We start from the raw sequence: 19,486 nt of genomic DNA on the forward strand, positions 1-19,486 counted from the left end.
CTAATAAATTAAGGCTGTTGTGGTGGTAATGATATTTAAATTATTGTGGTTTAGAAATACGGGATTCATTATATCATAATGATTAATTGGGGTCTTGATAATGACTGGTTTAATATAGAACTTTTCCTTATTGACAGCCCTTAGCATTAAAGTGTTGTGCCTATTTATCTTTTGAGATGCCATCTTTAAAGTTTGGAGGCATGAAGTTTCTTCCTTGCTGATATGAATGCTTTTCTTTCAGCAACACTTCTTGTTGCTGTAAATGAGCTTCGTAGGAGTGCTCGGGCCAAAGGAATGTCACTTTACAAGTATGGTATGTATTTTAGAAACCTAGGTGTATTATTTCATCTTCTTTGTTTCCTTAAAATTGCCTAGTGCTATTATTGCTTTGTTCCATATAGATGTGTACAAAATATATCTCAGTGTCTTCCCTATGTGGCTCTTACTTATATATCAGCTCTTTTAAAAAGAGAAATGTAGTGTAATTTGAACAGCAGTACTTTATATTTGGATTTAACTTATGTGAACTATAGTATTTCTGTGTATGCTTATATAACTTGAGAAAGTAATTTGACTTTAAATATCTGTTATTGTTAACATTTAAACCAAGAAATTATATTTATATTGAACAGGTTTTAAAAATCAGGATCTCATACATTTTTTAATCTTAATTTTTTTTTTTTTTTTTGGCTGCACTGCACGGCTTGAGGCATCTCAGTTCCCTGACCAGGGATTGAACCCTAGTCACAGCAGTGAAAGCCTGTAATCCTAACCACTAGGCCACTAGGGAACTCCTTCTTAATCTTAATTTAATTAAATTAATGGATACTTATTAAAATGTTATCTGATAGTATTAAGATTTCAAAAGTTTCTTTTCTTGTCTCTACCCCAATGATTAAGTAATGGAAAGTCGTGATCCTAGTACAAATGTTATATTATTGGAGGATACTGCAGCAGTGTTGGGAGTGACAATAGCAGCCACTTGTATGGGCCTTACTTCTATAACAGGTAAATATTTCTCAAATTACAGGTGCTTTATTTGTGCTACTAAAATAATTCTCTAATATGTGGGAATTTTCCTTTATATCATTGAATAATTTTAAGCCAATAGATGGTTAAATGTGAATTTCATACTAACCATTTGTTTGTATAAGACAAATAAGATGGTAAAAGTGTTCAGATTTTTGAATTAGAAATTTCTTAGTTAGAAATAAAGAAGGCTGCTAATAGAGCATTTCTGTAATGCTCGGAGCCTTTCTAGCTGTGACTTAATAAGCTACACAACTACACAGAGCTTTAAGTTCTTTACCTATAAAGATATTAATAATATTTGTCCTAGTGACCTTGCAGGTTTAAGATAATATATGAGAGAGAACTTTAATAAACTCTGAAGTTTAAAATAAATATACATTGTAGCTCTTGTCCGTTTGTCTTTTTCTACTATTAGTACCAATAATAACTGCTGTTGCTTTCCTGTTTCCTTGACCCTTTAGTTGCTTCCATCCTCATTTTGGTAGCTAGATAAATGTTTTGAAGGCCAGTACAGCACAGGTGGATAAGAAGACAAAAACCATTTTATTTTTATTTTCTAAAACAAAGGAACCATTTAGTATGAAAAGACTCAATTTCTGAGGTTGGAATTCTCTTGAAATGGTACTACCATTCTTACCTGTTTGTCCTAGCGTATTTTAAATAATTTTAGGTGATGAGCTTCCACAGTTTTGCAGTATTTCTTAAAATAGCCTGAAATATGAATAGGTCGTTCTCATTTTGAATGTATATTTTAAGAGTAAACCAGCATTCTCTGATGTTCACTGTGATCCAAAATATTTCTAATTGTTTTGATCGTTTTTCTGGTTGACCTTACCATTTTAGACATTTTTTAGACCTAAATTATTACTTAGCAAAATTTTAGGCTTAAGGAAAGTGTGACTTGATAGGTAAGTTGACTTTTAATAGATTTTTTTTAACGTAGTATTATAAACCAGTCAAATCAAACTTATAAAAAGTTTTGTTTCAAGAAAGTTTCACATTAATTTTTATTTAATTATTTAAATTGTCATTTAAATTAAATAACATGCCAAGAAATAAATAAAATATTTTCCAGCTAATAATTCTGTGATTTCTGTAGGATTATTAATAGATGTGTATTTTAAAATGAAAATAATTAATTAACTTTGGATTTCTAAAGAGCAATATTTGATTTTGAACTCTATAATTACAAACTTGCTAGTGGATTATGTTTTACAAATGGATATATTTTTACACTTTAGTAATACAAAATAAGTCATTCAGTTTTTAGTGTTATATTTTGACTAAATGTTAATAAAACTAATGTAAATTGCGATTTTTTTAGTAAAACAAAAAATGCTTTATCAAGCATTAAGAGAGTTAAATTTAATATTGACATTTGATCTTTGGAATAAAAAGACTTTTCATTATAAAAGCCTTGTGTGTAAAATTTATTATAAAGATTTAAAGTATAATATTTATTTATGTCTGTTATATAAATATTAACCTATGCATTCATAGATAATAAATCAACTCTTCTCATTGGTTCTGGAAGAGAATAAAGCCCTAATAACCTAAGGCAAACTTTAGAATCAGAATCATCTGGCAGGATTGGGAAGGCACATAATGCTAGACCCACACCCACCCCACCCCGAACCCCAGATTTCTGATGTAGAAGATCTTGAGCGAGGCCTGAGAATTTGCATTACTACCGTGTTCTTGAGTGATGCTGACGCTGCTGGTCAAAGGACTGCACTTTGAGAACCACTGCTCTGAGGTAGCCATTAGAGGCAAGGAATTAACTTCCTTTTTTTTTTTTTTTTTTTTAAATCTAGAATGGTACTAGCTATGTATCATTCTTGGTTGAATGAGATAAGAGTACCTCATATAATTTTTTGTATGGCTTAGTTCTTTCACAGAATCTTGGTAAGAATAAGACACAAAAATGGTTATTTCTTTTAGCTTTTGATTTTACAATTATTTTGTTAACTTGAGATAGGAAAAGTGCTACTGATATATCAAAAAGAAATGGACTCTTCATTGTATTATTAGTATGTCTCTAATTTGAAAATGCTCTGAACCCTCACCCATGTGACCAGGTGCAAGAAACAGATCATAAGTAATTCAACTGCATAGAATAGTAAAACTATTAGGAGAAAGTCATTAAAGGAATTAGAAATGAATTTACAGTCCCTTGATTTACTAATTCTGGTTCTTTGCTCACTAAAGCTCATTGAAATAATAGAAAATGTTAATTTACTGACTTCTTTTGTGCTTTTATTTAGGCAATCCACTGTATGACAGCCTAGGTTCTTTGGGTGTGGGCACCTTATTAGGTGTGGTCTCAGCATTCCTCATCTACACTAACACAGAAGCACTCTTAGGGCGATCCATCCAGCCAGAACAAGTACAACGGCTTACTGAACTCCTGGAGAACGACCCATCAGTAAGGTCAGCTTATTCCAGTGATGCTGTTAAGGTTTACAAAAACGTATTAAGAAATAGAAATGCTTGTTTTGTAAATACTTCCAGAAGAGGTTTTGAATTCCTAGCCTTTAGAACTTTTTTTTTTTTTTTTTTTGCGGTACGCGGGCCTCTCACTGCTGTGGCCTCTCCCGTTGCAGAGCACTGGCTCCAGACGCTCAGGGTCAGCGGCCATGGCTCACGGGCCTAGCCGCTCCACGGCATGTGGGATCTTCCCAGACCAGGACACGAACCCGTGTTCCCTGCATCGGCAGGCGGCCTCTAAACTACTGCGCCACCAGGGAAGCCCTAGAACTTTTTAATCTTATTACTTTGCAGCATTGCAACCTTACAAGAAAGCAAGTGAAAGCATGTAGGACACTCCCTAAATTTCCTTTTAAATTTGTATATCTTTAATTTTTAGAATAAGGAACAGTTAGATGATGTAATGGGAACAGAAGTTTGCAAAGTATTTGCCTCTTTAATGTGGAACCACTTATATGAAACCTTCATATTTGTATTTGCCTTATATTTGTATTATAATTTCAAATTAAATATATTAAACTTAAGATTTTTATTCATGGGGATATGATTACCAAGTTGAATATAATTTATACTTTTTTTGAAAATAGACTTCTTGTTTTAGATTATATTAAATGTTTTTTCCATATAATCTTTATCTTTAAATGATATACAAATAAAGAATTGAAGAGTTAGGAGGTAATCAGAAGAGATGCAAAGTTCTATTCTAATAGGACTTTTTATTGAACTTCAGCAGCAGTGTAGTTTCAGAATGAAGGGGAAGGAACAGTCCTTTAAAATCCTGCTTTTGGGGACTTCCCTGGCAGTCCAGCGGTTAAGACTTCACCCTGGTTGGGGAGCTAAGATCCCACATGCCTTGCAGCCAAAAAACCAAAACATAAAACAGAGCAGTATTGTAACAAATTCAATGAAGACTTTAAAAATGGTCCACATCCAAAAAAATCCTGATTTTTCTACTACTTACCTACATATGCATATATAAACTTCAAAATAAGAATGTATTTTTCCTAATTAAAATCTTTAAGTTAAATCTTTTAAGAATGACCTCTAGGACTTCCGTGGTGGCACAGTGGTTAAGAATCCACCTGCCAATGCAGGGGACAGGGGTTCGAGCCCTGGTCCAGGAAGATCCCACATGCCGCAGAGCAGCTAAGCCCATGAGCCACAACTACTGAGCCCATGTGCCACAACTACTGAAGCCCATGCGCCTAGAGCCCGTGCTCTGCAACGAGAGAAGCCACCGCAATGGGAAGCACACGCACTGCAGTGACGAGTAGCCCCTGCTCACCACAACTAGGGAAAGTCCGTGTGCAGCAAGGAAGACACAACACAGCCAAAAATAAATAAATTAATTAATTAATTAAAAAAAAAAAACAAATGACCTCTATATCTTCAGTAGAACAAATGAGTATGTAAGTAGTAGATTTATATTCTAAGCTCTATATGTATACTCTTAAGAAGTAATTACCTACTGGATCAAGATTTGAAATTGAGCATTCTTAGAATCAGTATTAGGCTTAATAACTTAATGTGAGATACTCCATATTAATATCCTTCCCTCGTGATGTCTTTGTCTGATTTTGTTATCAAGATACTACTGACCTTATAGAATGAATTGGGAAATGTTTCCTCCTCTTCTGTTTTTTTAGAAGAGTTTATAAAGAATTGTTATTATTTCTTCTTTAAATGTTTGGTAGAATTCAGCAGTGATGCCATCTGGACATGGGCTTTTCTGCATGGTTAGTTTTTTGATTACTCATTCTATCTCTTGTTATTAGTTTATTCAGATTATCTATTTCTTCTTGTGTCAGTTTCAGTAGTTTGTGTCTTTCTAGAAATTTGTCCATTACTTCTGAGTTATCTAATTTGTTGGTGTACAGCTGTTCCTAGTATTCCTTTGTAATCCTTTTTATTCCTTTAGGTTTGGTACTAATGTCTCCTCTTTCATTTCTGATTCTGGTAATTTTAGTGTTCTTTCTTTTTTCTCTTGGTCAGTCCAGCTAAAGATTTTTCAATTTTCTTGGTCTTTTCAGAGAACTAGCTTTTGGTTTAATTGATTTTCTTTGTTTTTCTCTTCTCTGTTTCATGAGTTCCTCCTCTAATCTGTATTATTTCCTTCCTTCTGCTTGCTTTAGGTTTAGTTTGCTCTTTTTCCAGTGTCTTAAGATGGTAGGTTAAGTTTTTTATTTGATATCCATCTTCTTTTTTAATATAGGCTTTTACATTTATAAACATCCTTCTAAGCCCTGCTTTCACTGCATCCTATAAATTTTAGTATGTTGTGTCTTCATTTTCATTCACTTCAAAATATATTCTAATTTCACTTTAGATTTCTTCTTTGGCCATTGGTTAATTAGGAGTGTGTTGTTTAATTCCACATATTTGTGAGTTTCTCAAATGTCTTTGTTACTTCTTACTTCATTCCATTGTGGTTGCCGAACATTCTTTTTATTATTTCTGTCATTTTAAATTTACTGAGGTTTGTTTTATGGCCTAGCATATGATCTGTCTTGGATAATGTTCCATGTGTACTTGAGAATAATGTATATTCTTCTGTTGTATGGAGCATTGTGTCTGTTAGATTTTATAGTGCTCACGTTTTCTAGTTCCCTGTTGATCTTCTTGCCTAGTTGTTCTATCCATTATTGAAAGTAGGATGTTAAAGTCTCCTGCTGTTATTGTTGAATTGCCTATTTCTCCTTTCATTTCTCTCAGTTTTTGCTTCATGTATTTTGGTACCCATTTGATAGGTATATGTGTGTTTATAATTTTGCATATATTGTTTATAATTAAAGTCTAAAAAAAGAACTGTAAATAGAAAGACTCACTGTGGCAAATTTGAAATTTTCTGGAATAGTGATGATCTGTAGATTAAATTGTTGGAAAAAATAAATGTTAGTATTCCAGGAAGTTCATACAGTTTTTTAATCAATGTATTAGTTATCTATATTGCTCTGTGACAAATTACCCCAAAACTTTGTGATTTAAAACAACATTTATTACCTCACAGCCTCTGTGGGTCAGGAATCTGGGCACGGTTTACCTAGGTCTCTACCTTAGGGTTTCTCATAGACTGCAGTCAAGGTGTTGGCTGGGACTATATTCATCTCCTGGGGAAGGATCAGCTTCTAAGCTTTCTCATGTAGTTATCAACAGGATTTAGTTCCTTGCCATGTGGGACTGTCCAACATGGTAGCTTGCTTAATCAAAGTATGCAGATTGAGAAGACAATAGATATTGAGTATGAACACGATAAAAGTCACAGGTTCATCATCTAATCTTGGAAATGACATATCATCATTTTGCCGTGTTCTGTTGGTTAGGAGCAAATCGCTAAGTCTAGCCCACAGTTGAAGGAGAGAGGGTTGCACAAGGGCCTGAACACAGTAGGGGGTTGGGGGGGGTCATTGGGAACCATGATAGAAGCTGCCTATCACAGTTTTCTGTCTGCAGTTAGTTATGTGTAAGAACATAGGGAAGAAGTATATCAGAACATTTTTATTAACTGCTAATTAAGCATTAGTCAAATCATGAGTATTTTAAATCTTGTGTTAAGACTGAGTTAGATATGCTTTTTTTAAATGAATAAATTATATAACCTCTTACCAATCTGGACAAGTTCTATTTCAGTCTGGGCATACATAACTTTATAAATGTAAAATCATTAATTCTTATTTTCATCTATACTTCTTTACTCACATAGATAAAGAATTTTAGACTCAGTATTTAGTAACTTGCTTAAGATCTCTCAGAAATTAGAGTCAGATGTTTTAAGAGTACTTGGATTCTCACTTAGGCTTGTTTTCCCAGTAGGATGTCTCTATGTCCTCAGAATTCAGAGTGTTTATAATTTTCTTATGTATCCTCTAAAGAAAAGATATTATAATGATTACTCTAGAAAGAAAGGAATTTCTCAGTAGTTTTCTGGAGAAAATTGATTCCTGAGGATTAGGGCAGGAGGTATGGAAGAGCAATTATGCTTGAGCGTCTGCTTCCTTTTCTGGAAGGCAGAATGGTACAATGGAAAGACCACTAGGTTTGGGTATCTAAAGATCTGGGGGTGAGTCCTGGCTCTCCTGTTGCCTAGATGAGTTACCTTAGGCAGGTCACTTATGCCCCTCTGGGATTGTTTTATCTGTAAAGTAAAGATGCCATCTTAATCTACTTCATGAATGTCATTGATTAAATGCCTGCTGTGTAATTGGTAGCATATTAAACATTTTATATATGTTGGTTCATCATTCCCCACATCAGTCCCATTAGGTAGTTATTATCAACCTCATGCTAATGGAGTACTTCACAGAGTTGTATGAAGACTTTTAAAGAAGCTATTGAAAAAAGGAAAAAAGGATTATAAGATAAAATGACAACATTGTAGAAAAGCAATTTTTTTTGTTTTTTAGAAAAGCAACTTAGAGTTGATTTTTTAATCCACAAACTATGCAGTTCATATATATACAAATTACCATAAAATAGTATTTATTGTTTACACCTTCGTATGGCATTATGCAAAAAGAGCTAAATGAACATTTGTTTGGAAAATGATAGGTGGTGCTTAATGGCGAACACTCTGAAAGCCATCTTAGTCCATTTTTCATCACTGGTAGTAAAAAACAAGAATTCTAGACTTTTTGCCATTAAAATGTATGTCTGTGTATATAAATTTGTATGTATTGTTTTTGGTTGCAGGGCAATTCATGACGTTAAAGCCACAGATCTAGGATTAGGGAAAGTAAGATTTAAGGCAGAAGTAGATTTCGATGGACGAGTTGTTACGAGATCATATTTGGAAAAACAAGATTTTGACCAAATGCTACAAGTAAGTTAAAGTATTTATTGATTTCTTCCTATATAGCCAAGGGTTATAAAAATTACTTCCTAAGTAAATAAAACTTTTTCTTTTATAAGTCTTAAAAGTCACTTCAGGTTTCAACTGATTCAGACAGTAGAAGAGGTAACTTATTATTAAAGTGCTTGTTGTGTGCCAGGTGTTTTATATATGTTACTTTATTTACTGTCAACAACCTGTGAGGTAAAGAAATAATATTTTCATTTTTATATATAGGCCAATTCAGGCACAGAAAGATTAAGTAACTTGCCTAAAATTGCAGAGCCATCATATGGGATCAGATGTGAATTCAGATCTCTCTGACTCCAGAATCCATGCTTTTTTTATTAAGAGTACTTTAAAAGAAAATTTATACAGGATAATATAATGAACAGAGCAGAAGCTACCGCTTGCCTTTGTCGAATATTAACATTTTACTGTACTGTACTTGCTTAAGATCTTAAAAAAAGAAAGAAATCATTACAAAAATATTACAGCCCTTGTTTCTCCTTATAGATCCCATTCTCTTTTCTCCATCCCCAGAACTCACAATTACCTTGAATTTAGTACCTGTCATTTCCATTCAGTTTTTTATACTTCTCAACATATTTTTCTTAGCGTAATATGTAACATTTTAGATGTTTAAAAATTGGTATAAATTGTATCATAATGGTTTCCTCTATAAGTTGCTAAACAGCATGTTTTTGAGATTCCTCCTCCATGTTAATATATATACCTCTAATTAATTTACTTGCTATTTAATAGTCCATATTAGTAAGATGTTTGCTTATCCAGTCCCTACTTCACGGACAATTATATTGTTTCAAGTATTAAACTATTGGAAACAGTGCCACAGTGGCATTCTTATAGATGTTTCCTTGTTTGCATGTGCAAGAATTTCTTTAGGGCATTACATAGCTAGATTTAAAGTATAGGTGGGCCATTGGATGAACATATCTTCAACTTCCTTAGATATTGGCAAATTGTTCTCCAAAGTGTGTCAATTTAACTCCCACCATCAATGTATCAAAGTTTCTATTGCTTCACATTTTCGCTAGATTGTATTGACAGAGTTTCGAAATTTTTATCATTATGATAGATATGAAATAGTATCCTGTTGATTTAATTTATATTTCCCTGGTAGTAGTGAGGTTAATAAACATAGAAATTTATTGACCACTGGGATTTCCTGTACTTGCTTTGTTCGCTTAATTTCTGTTATTCTGACAGATTTAAAAATGTTTTATTTTTAATATACTAGTTACTAATCCTTCCTCAGTTGTGTATATGCATTTTCCTCTAAAAAAAAAACTTCCCCAGCACTATTTATTGATTGTCTATCCTTTTCCCACTGATTTTGCAGTGCTACGGTCTGTAGACCGTTGTACTCAATTTTTTCTCAAGTTGAGTTTTGTTTTTGAAATATGTGGTCCATTGCCTATGGCTTGAAAGTTTTTCATTTTTTATTAAACTTAACGGTGTTGGTTATAATTTTTAAAAGAAATTATCAGTGTACCACTATGACTTTCTTAAGAATCTGTTTCATTTTTCTGCTATCATTTTCTTTATAGGAAATTCAAGAAGTGAAGACTCCTGAAGAACTAGAGACCTTTATGCTTAAACATGGAGAAAATATTATTGATACTTTAGGAGCTGAAGTAGATAGGCTTGAGAAGGAACTGAAAGTAAGATGTATTCATAATAATAATATAATACAGTGTCAGCTACTTTTTGAGTACTTATCTATGTCAGGCACTATGCTAATTGCATCAGTTATGTGCTTTTATTTTCTCAGTAACCCCATGATGTATCAGTAGTTATGGGCAAGAAAATGATTGGGTTAGAGAAGTTGGATAATGTATTCAGGGTAGTATAGGACTTGCGATTTGAACCTTTGCTGTTCAATTTCAAATTCCATACTTATAACCACTATTCTATACTGCTTGCTTAGTTTCTAAAATAATCGGTTTTTTTCTTGTTTGTCTTTAAATAAGAAGCGTTTCTAACATTTCTAGAGAAAGGTAAAAGGGAAACTTTAGACTCTGTTCTAAAGTTAAAAAAGAGTGTGACCTTAAACATATACATACATACTGCTTTAGCCCGTCTGACATTATTTTATATTTTCTGTTTGTTTCTGTTCAGTTGGAGATCATTACAACCTGTTGGTTTTTTACTGAAATATTACCTAACCAGACTGCCTTTAAAAAAGTGTCAGTGCTCTCAAATTGTCATTTATTGACATTTGAATTCTAATTGTTTGCAATGAAGAAAACTTGTAAATGATCTTTAACGTTTATAACTTGTTGAAGGCAATGTATTTTCTTTAGCTGATGTTGATTTTTGTTTAATTTTGTTAAAAATTGAAGAGAAACAAAGACAAAAATTGAAGGGAAACATTTCTATCACTATTTTACTATCTTTTAGAATCTAGATATGTGATCAGATTAATAGAAGCACTTCAAAAGAGATGATTTTGTTAATGTTAATATTATAGTTCATGAGCTTATCAGGCATGATTTTCAGAATTTCTAGATGAACAATTCTCGATATTTTGATATTAGGATTCTTAAAAATTATTGAGGACTCAAAGAGTTTTTTTTAGTTATATTTATTTATATTTACCAAATTATTAATTAAAATTGAGAAATTTAAAAATATTCATTTAGAAAACATAATAAACGTATTTCATGTTAATATAAATAACAGTTTGAAGGAAAGTAACTATAGTTTCCAAAATGAAATAAATAGAAGAGTGGTATTTTACATTTTTACAAAAATCTAAGACAGCTAGATTCCCATTTGTGCTTCTGCATTCAGTCTATTACCATACGTTATTTTGGTTGAAGAATATGAAGAAAAAGGAGGAGCCTTTTTAAGTATTCTTATAGTCTTTCCAGATACTTGGTATTCTCTTTTAATATTACACCAAAACCTGACAACCAGTAACCTCTTAAAGCATAGTTGTGCTGTGAAATCTGAAACCATATCGATGAACTTTTCATATACTGTTTGTGAAGTTAGGGGGCACAGTCCAGAAGACCACCTTCATTTCTAACACCAGTTGCAAAGTTCAGGTGGTTCCTAAGACCACCCTCAGGTTTGATAATTCACTAGGAGGACTCACAGAACTCACTGAATGGTTTATTATAATGAAAGGATACAGATTAAAACTAGCCAAAGGAAGAGATGCATAGGGCAGAGTTCCAAACCTGGAGTTTCACTTGTCCTCTCCCCATGGAGTCATGGACGGTGTTATTTTCCTGACTGTGGTGTGTGACAGTTTGCATGGAGTATTGCCAACCACAGAAGCTCAACCGAGCCTTGGTGTCCAGAAATGTTCTTGGGGCTCTGTAGTTGACTGCTTGAGTGGATGACCTTTCATCTCCAGCCCCTCTCAGGAAGAGCCGACACCTTTAGTTTCCACCTGCTTCTGGAGGTAGAGCAGATACTGTGTGGACAAAGATAAACAAAGACATAATTATCAGGCAGAATATTCCAAGGACCTAGAGATTACCTCCCAATAGCCAAGAGCAAAGGCCAGGCCTGGCTTTGAGTATGATTAGCAGTCTCCTATACACTATTATATTAAAATCTCTTGGTCTGTCTTTATACTCTGATTGAATCTTTTTTTTTTAACATCTTTATTGTCTGATTGAATCTTTTTAACCCATGCTTGATTCTTTAACATTATGAATTGGTCATTTGGAAAATACTGGCTCACTGAATTTATGCACATCATGCAAATGTTGATACATTTCTAAGTAGTGGGAAGCTGTCAGGCTCATGGTGGTGGATATGAGTTTTTCAACATTCTAATTTTGACTTGAAAGCTTGCATTTTATTATTAGCAACAAATACTGTTGTTTTCCTTGAAGTAGTAGACTCATTTTGTTTATTTCTTAAGAAGATGCCTGCCAAATACCCAAATTTGAATAACCATAGTTTGTTAGTTATTCTTTCAAGTAAAAAGGGTGTTGAGATAAAAACCGTCTGATTGAGCTCATTCAAGCAATCACAGGGATGCTTTTCCTTGTGACAACATCAGACTTCAGCGTGAAGCACAGCTTCCCATTTTGTCACCGAATATTTTTTTAAAGTGTATTCAGGGGTTGAAGTTTAATAAATCAATACTTTTTACTACTTCATGAAGGACATTTTAAAGTGAAACTGGCTTTTTAAAAAAAAAAAAAAACTGGGTGGCAATAAAGGAACACAATGACTACCAGTATGATTTGGTGCAAGTTGCCTTGAGTTGTGTGAAGGTGCCAGCAGTTTTATCCATGCCATCAGAGGAAATGTCAGCATAGTAAAAAAAAGGCAAAAAATATCTTACTGTAATTATGAGAATAGTTTTGACCTCGGAGTCCCCCCTGAAAATGTCTCAGTAACCCAGTAATCCTTGAACCATGCTTTGAATACCATTGTTCTCAATAAAATGTGAGATGATTATTTTTTTGCAAGGTGATTGGAGAATGAATAAACGTTGCATTTCCATTCTATCTGTTTTTATTTCCCTGGCAAGGAAAATAATGGACTTTTAAAACTAACTATTTTGGCTTTACTCTTTAATAGAAATAGTGTCAGAAGCCGATTTAAGAATAGTTAACAAGTTAGCCATTCTTAATTGTATTTACTCTTATCACAATCAGATATGCTTATTATTATTTTTTAAGCTAATTTTGTGCTTTAACTAGAAGCTATTAAATCATTAATAGACTGAATTATCTCGTGTTTTTGAATTATATAAGTCTTTCAAACCAAGAAGCCACATTTTGCCTACACTTTCAGGTGGAAACATCCCTAAGGTGGTAATAAGGTAAATTAATCTCAAGTGAAAAGAAAGTTCTTCATAGTTAAGGTACCAGACCGAGAGAGTGCATGAAAATAAGCTGATTTTCTTTTGAAAACAAAAACTTTGTACATTGGTATTTTCGCTCCTTTTTAGTATCTAAGCATAGTTGCCTTCTAAGTTTAAATTTTAATAATTATTGAATTACTTTGGAAGGTCACACTCAGTGATAAAATTCTGCAGGATTATAGCCATCTCTTTGAGTAAATGCCATTGATCTAAGTATTAGAACAGGCGATATTTTTGGCTTGAAGTCTGTAACTTATAGTGCTATGTTACAAATAATAGAGGCTAATTTATAAAGTCCCATATTATAATGTGAAATACATCTTGTTCTTATTTTGAAATTGTTTGAATTGTTAATGTAGATTTTTGTTGTTGTTCTACCTCTATATTCAATCAGTAGATAGACTCTTGTCCTATATCTCCATGAAGTTTTTTTGTTTGGGGGGAAATAATTCTATCGGAAATTAATTCAGTGGGAAGATGCCATAGCAAATTTCTAATAAATTCCAGTTAAATGCTCTGCCCTTTACTATGTCTTTTGAATCTCTAATTACATCCTCCTGTAGTATTTTCTTTACTTGAGTCTACAACATTGTAAAATAAATTATGTAATTTGGTTTTTATCTCTGTATAATATGAGTGTTGGAAAAAAATCTGTGATGTGTAAAATATTCCAATTCGCATTGAACAGTGCCTGGGACATAATAGACCAATAAGTATTTGGTGAAAAAATGAATGAAAATTATAAGTTGGACACCAATTACTGATTTTCAGTTCTATTTAACAGTTATATATTCATGAATATATGAATATATTAATTTCTACTATGCACATGATCTCTTGTTTACACACTAAACGTTAAATTTTAAGGATATTAATCCTATTTCTTTTCTCATTCATTCAGCAAACACATTGTGTGTGTCTGCTTTGTAATGGACACATACATTTTAGGAATTTGGTTAATTTTCTCTCTGAAAACTTGATTTTAAAAAGCAGAGTAAATTAACTTTTTAGTTTCTTTTTCTTAAGATCAGATTTTTTATTAGTACACATTTGTTATATAGTGCTTTTTAGATTGAATAATTTTAAACTTTCCATGAACAGCTAAAATTTTTCAAGTCATATTGGGATGAGTAAGTGTTGATTGGAATGGGAAAACAAAATTCAATTTCATTTCTGTTTGAGGAAGTCTTTTTTATTCCATATTGAATTTAAGAAATTCTAGACAGAGGGAATAGTTTAAGATAAAGAAAACACTGAGAACAAAAGTGTCATCTGCCACCCCCTTGTGGGGTCCCTGGTCACTCTTACCTTAGGACCCAAGAGGAAAGCACCCCTAGGTACAGTTGACCAGCACTAGTTGTAAGAAAAATCCCAGTGCACACTAAACAGAATGAGTGCTGTAGCTGGAGCTACACTCCAGTATTATACCAGGTTTTTGTCTTTATAATTAAATTTGTTTAATATGAATAGTATGCAAATGTTCCTGGGATATTATTTTTTAAGCTAGGAGTTATTAATCCTGACTGATTATTAGAATCCCTTAGAAGAGCTTTTTTCCCCTTGTTGATTTATTTATACGGTTTTTATCAAATAATACACACAGTTTACAAAATCAGAACTGAAAAGCTTATACAAAAGTGTCACCTGCCTCGCCTTCCTCAATCGTTAGTTCTACATTTTAGAACCATTTTTAATAGTTTTAGTATTTTATATTTACTGCCGTATTTCTACGTAAGATTCTGACATTGCTCCTCCTAACTTAAACGTTTCCTCTTAGGTAGGTATAGGTTTAGTTATTTTATAAGTCTCTTCTGTCCTGCAGTCTCACAATATCATTATATTCACTTTATTAAACTTTTAATTCCCCCCCACACATTGTGTTAGATGTCCTTCCTTTATGTATCCATAGAGGAAAAATCCCCTCAAATCTTTACTTTGCTCTGTAGTAGGAGACTATTACAATCGCCTGCTTACTTACCCGTATTTCCTCACTAGAGATAAGTTCATTCAAGGCAAGTGCTGTTTATTTCCCATTCATTGTTGTATACTTGAGTGCTTGGTACAGTGTAGGCATATAATAAAGATATTTTTAGGGTCTTCCCTGGTGGTCCATTGGCTAAGACTCTGCGCTCCCAATGCAGGGGGCCCAGGTTCGATCCCTGGTCAGGGAACTAGATCCCACATGTTGCAACTAAAGATCCCACACGTGGCAACAAAGATCCCACGTGCTGCAACTAAGACCTGGAGCAGCCAAATAAATATTTTTTTAAAAAGATGTTTTTCATCGTTAATGGAATTCCTTAAGGTTTTTCACAGTCTGGCTTCTGCCTGTCTTTCCAACCTCATTGCTTTTTGCAGCTGCTGTTCTAACTATACCATACTGCTAGTGCATACTTTCCAGGCTCTCTTGACTTTACTCATGCTATTTCTTTCATCTAGTCCCTTTTCATCATCTATCTGGAAAATTCACCGTATTCAAACCTTGTTTAGATACTATATCCTCTGTGAGTTCTTTCTGGATCTCATGAGCAAAAGTAATCTCATGTTTTTGTTTCCAGAGTTATTATTTAGTACATTAAAATAGTTAGGAGCCTTGGGGTCTGGAGTCAGGCCTGGAATCTATCCTGGCTCCATCACTTACTAGCTGTGTGACTTTGGACAGGTTAATTTCTTTAACCTTCATTTTTCCTATATGTAAAATGGGAATAATTGGGTTATTATGAGGATTTTAAAACACACACTTCCCGTGAACCCCCTTACTTATTATTAGCATAGTACTTGACACAAGAGTAACCGCTCAATATATGTTAACTGGTTATTATTATTAGCTATAATGCTTTTTTTTTTGGCTGTGCCAGGTCTTAGTTGTGGCAGGCAGCCTCCTTAGTTACGGCTCATGGGTTCCTTAGTTGTGGCATGCAAACTCTTAGTTGTGTTGCGGCATGCATGTGGGATCTAGTTCCCTGACCAGGGATCAAACCCAGGCCCCCTGCGGTGGGAGCGTGGAGTCTTAACTACTGGACCATCAGGGAAGTCCCTATTAGCTATAATGCTTTTGCTCGTAGAGGTTATTCATACACTTTTCTCTCTGGCTAAACTGAGTCCCTCAGGGTAAGGAGCAGAGTCTTATTTAATAATCATAGCTCTACTTTCTAGCACAGTGCTAGATCAAGACTATACGGATTGCTACTAGAACATATAAAATAAGTTAATATCAGTTTAGTCTTTCAATTATTATTATTGCTTTGCAGTGATTTTCACCACAAATGAGCATATTTCCAGTGCTTTGCAGTGCTTGGCACATACTAGATTCTTAATCCATTATTGTATTAATGAACATATGGACAAAACTCAGGGAGGCTGGACTACTTACTATATATTTTATAGTGTATAACTGGCCTGTTCATCTATTGATCTTATGTTTTTCCCTCTGTAAATATTTCTCTTGCTAGTATGCTACAATGAAATAGTTTGACCAAATGTTTTCATTGGCTTTAGTGACCAAAAGGAATAAAAGGAAACAGAAAATTGTCTTTTGCTATTAATAACGTAGCGGTAATTTTTTTCCTTCCAGAAACGAAATCCTGAAGTTCGACATGTAGATCTGGAGATATTATAGACTTGATGGAATGAATCACCTTGGAGGGAGTCTTGGAAACAAGTTTGCCAAGACTGCTTTCCCACACTGAAGGAGTCAATGCCATTCAGAAGCCGTTTTTTTTTTTTTTTTAAGATGGAGGAAATATTTATGTAAAGAGCAATTCAACAGTCCAACTTCTTCTAAGAGACAACTTCTTCTAAGAGACATATTACAAGTTGAATCAATTTGAAAATCGTGTTTTTATGTTTCAGCAGGAAACATTTTGGTTACTTAAATTGTTCATAATTTCTTATTTTAGCCTGTCATTGTGTATTGTACCTTATAATCATGTTTCCTTTCTTCACATTGGTAAAAAATAAGCAGCATCTGTAAGATTATGATTTTTAATTTTATTGCCAGTGAAGATTTCACTCCGTCAAAACCTGTCAATCTTGAACATTCTGGCTAAATCTTGGTTTGCGGTTTTTAAAACAGTCACTCCATTTCAAAGTCTGTCTTTCCTTATAGAATGTAGACATTATTTTAACGTACCTTGTGTTTTTTGCCCTGAGCACGAAGAGGAACACTTTCCAAACCTAGTTATCCATAAACGTTCATTCCAGAAAGGGCTTTGTTACTGAATGGAAGGAAGAGATTTCAGTACACTCTTTTTAGGTCATGCTACTTGCCATTTTGTAAAATTTCTTTTCTCTTCTTTGCTTTTTTTTTCCTTATTTAGTTTAAATTTCCTAGTGATAGGAAATATAAAATAGCCCTAGATATTTCCATGGGCCAGTGTGATGACTGGTTTTTTGTTTTTGTTTTTTAACTGGCTTCAGTCCCATAATGTGTATTTACTAGGAGATAATGCATTTATAAGCATTTTAACATGTAAAGTGGACTAGAAATATTTATAATTTCACAGAAAAGACAGCATTTTATTTTTAATTTATTTTAAAAGAGGCACTACTTGTGTAAATCTGAACTGTGGGATAGTTCTTTCTTTGAGAGATAGAGAAGTAAACCTCTTATGCAGAAACTTGTGGCCATGACTTTTGTATAATATCATAAGACAGTAGTGTGTCTGTAACATGAGTTTCTTGCAGTTACAAATGGGCATTTAGCATACTGTATGATTATAATATTATGTGATAAGTAGCTTTCTAATGATCATAAGGTATCAAGATGAAAAAACATGCAATTCAGTAATTGAAAATTTAGTGCAAAACTACAGCTGTGTCTCCATTCATCAAAAGAATTCATATGCACTTCACATTGTTCAGGTACCAGTGAGCATTGTCCATGCAAGAGTGGTAGCTGGGTGAATAATCTCTTTGCTGGGTAAGTGAGTGCTTAAGAACCTAGGTCAGTGTCTAAAAACTTACTTAGATTGAAGTTTATGAGTTATAGCAAGTTATAATGCTGGAAACAAAAAATAAACATTTGATTAAAGGGTTTGTAATAGTAATTTTTTGATTCAGAACTGTTATTTACTGGAAAATTGTGAAAATTTACATTGGTGTACACTTTTTACCACTACGAAACATTTTGTGTGCTGTACATTTTAAGTGAAATAACATTCCAATTTTATTTTTTAAGATATGAAATTGTTTTATACATATATACGTACATACACGCACACAATTTGTTCTTTTTTTTTTTTTCTTTTTTTTTTTTTTGCGATACGCGGGCCTCTCAGTGTTGTGGCCTCTCCCGTAGCGGAACACAGGCTCCGGACGCTCAGGCTCCGCGGCCATGGCTCATGGGCCCAGCCGCTCCGCGGCATGTGGGATCTTCCCGGACCGGGGCACGAACCTGTGTCCCCTGCATGGCAGGCGGATTGTCAACCACTGCGCCACCAGGGAAGCCCAATTTGTTCTTATGGTTTCAAATTCTTCACTCCTACTTTTTAAAAAACTTTTTTACCCATTATAGTTAACTCTACTTTCTGTGTCTTCCTCCTTCCCCTTTCCCACCTGCCATTTTGTTTATTCCATGTCAGTGTGCCATGTGGGAAGGCACCAAATTATATCCAATTTCCTCCCAGTAAAATTACTCTAAAATTTTTCACATAGTTAGACAAGAATATTAACTCATTTAAAAAAAAACTCAAAAGCTGATGTGCAGTAGTTATTCCAAATGGTAGATTTTTTAAAGGACTCCCTGAAAGAGGCCAATTCCTGATATTTCTTTGGGTTCTAACCTTATTTTGATTGAAGTCATACCTATTCTTAAATAAAAATTGAAGGCTTATGTTTCTGTCCTTTCACTGCAGTTCTGTTCTGCACTGATACCTTAAAGTTTGTTTAAGTGAAATTTGACATAAAGAAGTACAGCCTATCTAGGAATTTAATGTATGACATCACTGGTCCGTTTTTTTTTTTTTTTTTTCCTTCCTTTTAAACTAGAGTCAAGTTTGAATTTTGAAACCAGGGAATTTGGTCCCCTTTCTTTAAAAATAAGATAATATCTAGTTGTTCAGGTTTCTTATTTTTGTTTTTTTTCCAAATTAATACTTCTTACTTTGTCTTACCCTTATGCGTAGTGTTCGAATATTTAAGCATATAAATCTTAATATTTTTACGGAAGATAGCTTCTGTAGTAGAATAATTGCAAAAGTAATGTTGGACAGAGAAGAGGTCAGTCAAGGCCATGACTCCTGTTTGTATTAAGCTGAAATCTGGAAACCAGCAAAGGTGAAGTA

The 19,486-nt window shown here is 33.6% G+C and overlaps 2 protein-coding genes across 6 annotated transcripts in view; one reads left to right on the forward strand and one right to left on the reverse strand.

The window, feature by feature from the left end:
- The window catches only part of SLC30A9 (solute carrier family 30 member 9), a 72,472-nt gene extending 54,222 nt beyond the window's left edge, over positions 1-18,250 (forward strand). For 4 of the 5 annotated variants that reach the window (XM_019928255.3, XM_073805196.1, XM_019928256.2 and 1 more), the window contains 6 exons: positions 242-313; positions 901-1,008; positions 3,297-3,462; positions 8,206-8,335; positions 9,916-10,029; positions 16,777-18,250. In XM_019928255.3, the coding sequence (XP_019783814.1) occupies positions 242-313; positions 901-1,008; positions 3,297-3,462; positions 8,206-8,335; positions 9,916-10,029; positions 16,777-16,821 (635 nt within the window). In that variant the 3' untranslated portion in view covers positions 16,822-18,250. The remainder of the gene's footprint in view (positions 1-241; positions 314-900; positions 1,009-3,296; positions 3,463-8,205; positions 8,336-9,915; positions 10,030-16,776) is intronic. The other variant, XM_019928258.3, reaches the window with a different exon arrangement.
- BEND4 (BEN domain containing 4) overlaps positions 11,605-19,486 on the reverse strand; it is a 59,894-nt gene continuing 52,012 nt past the window's right edge. Inside the window, exon 5 of the mRNA XM_073805197.1 lies at positions 11,605-11,792. Coding sequence (XP_073661298.1) covers positions 11,723-11,792 — 70 coding nt within the window. The 3' untranslated portion in view covers positions 11,605-11,722. The remainder of the gene's footprint in view (positions 11,793-19,486) is intronic.

Source organism: Tursiops truncatus, chromosome 5, assembly GCF_011762595.2.
Source record: "Tursiops truncatus isolate mTurTru1 chromosome 5, mTurTru1.mat.Y, whole genome shotgun sequence".
Taxonomy (NCBI): Eukaryota; Metazoa; Chordata; class Mammalia; order Artiodactyla; family Delphinidae; genus Tursiops; species Tursiops truncatus.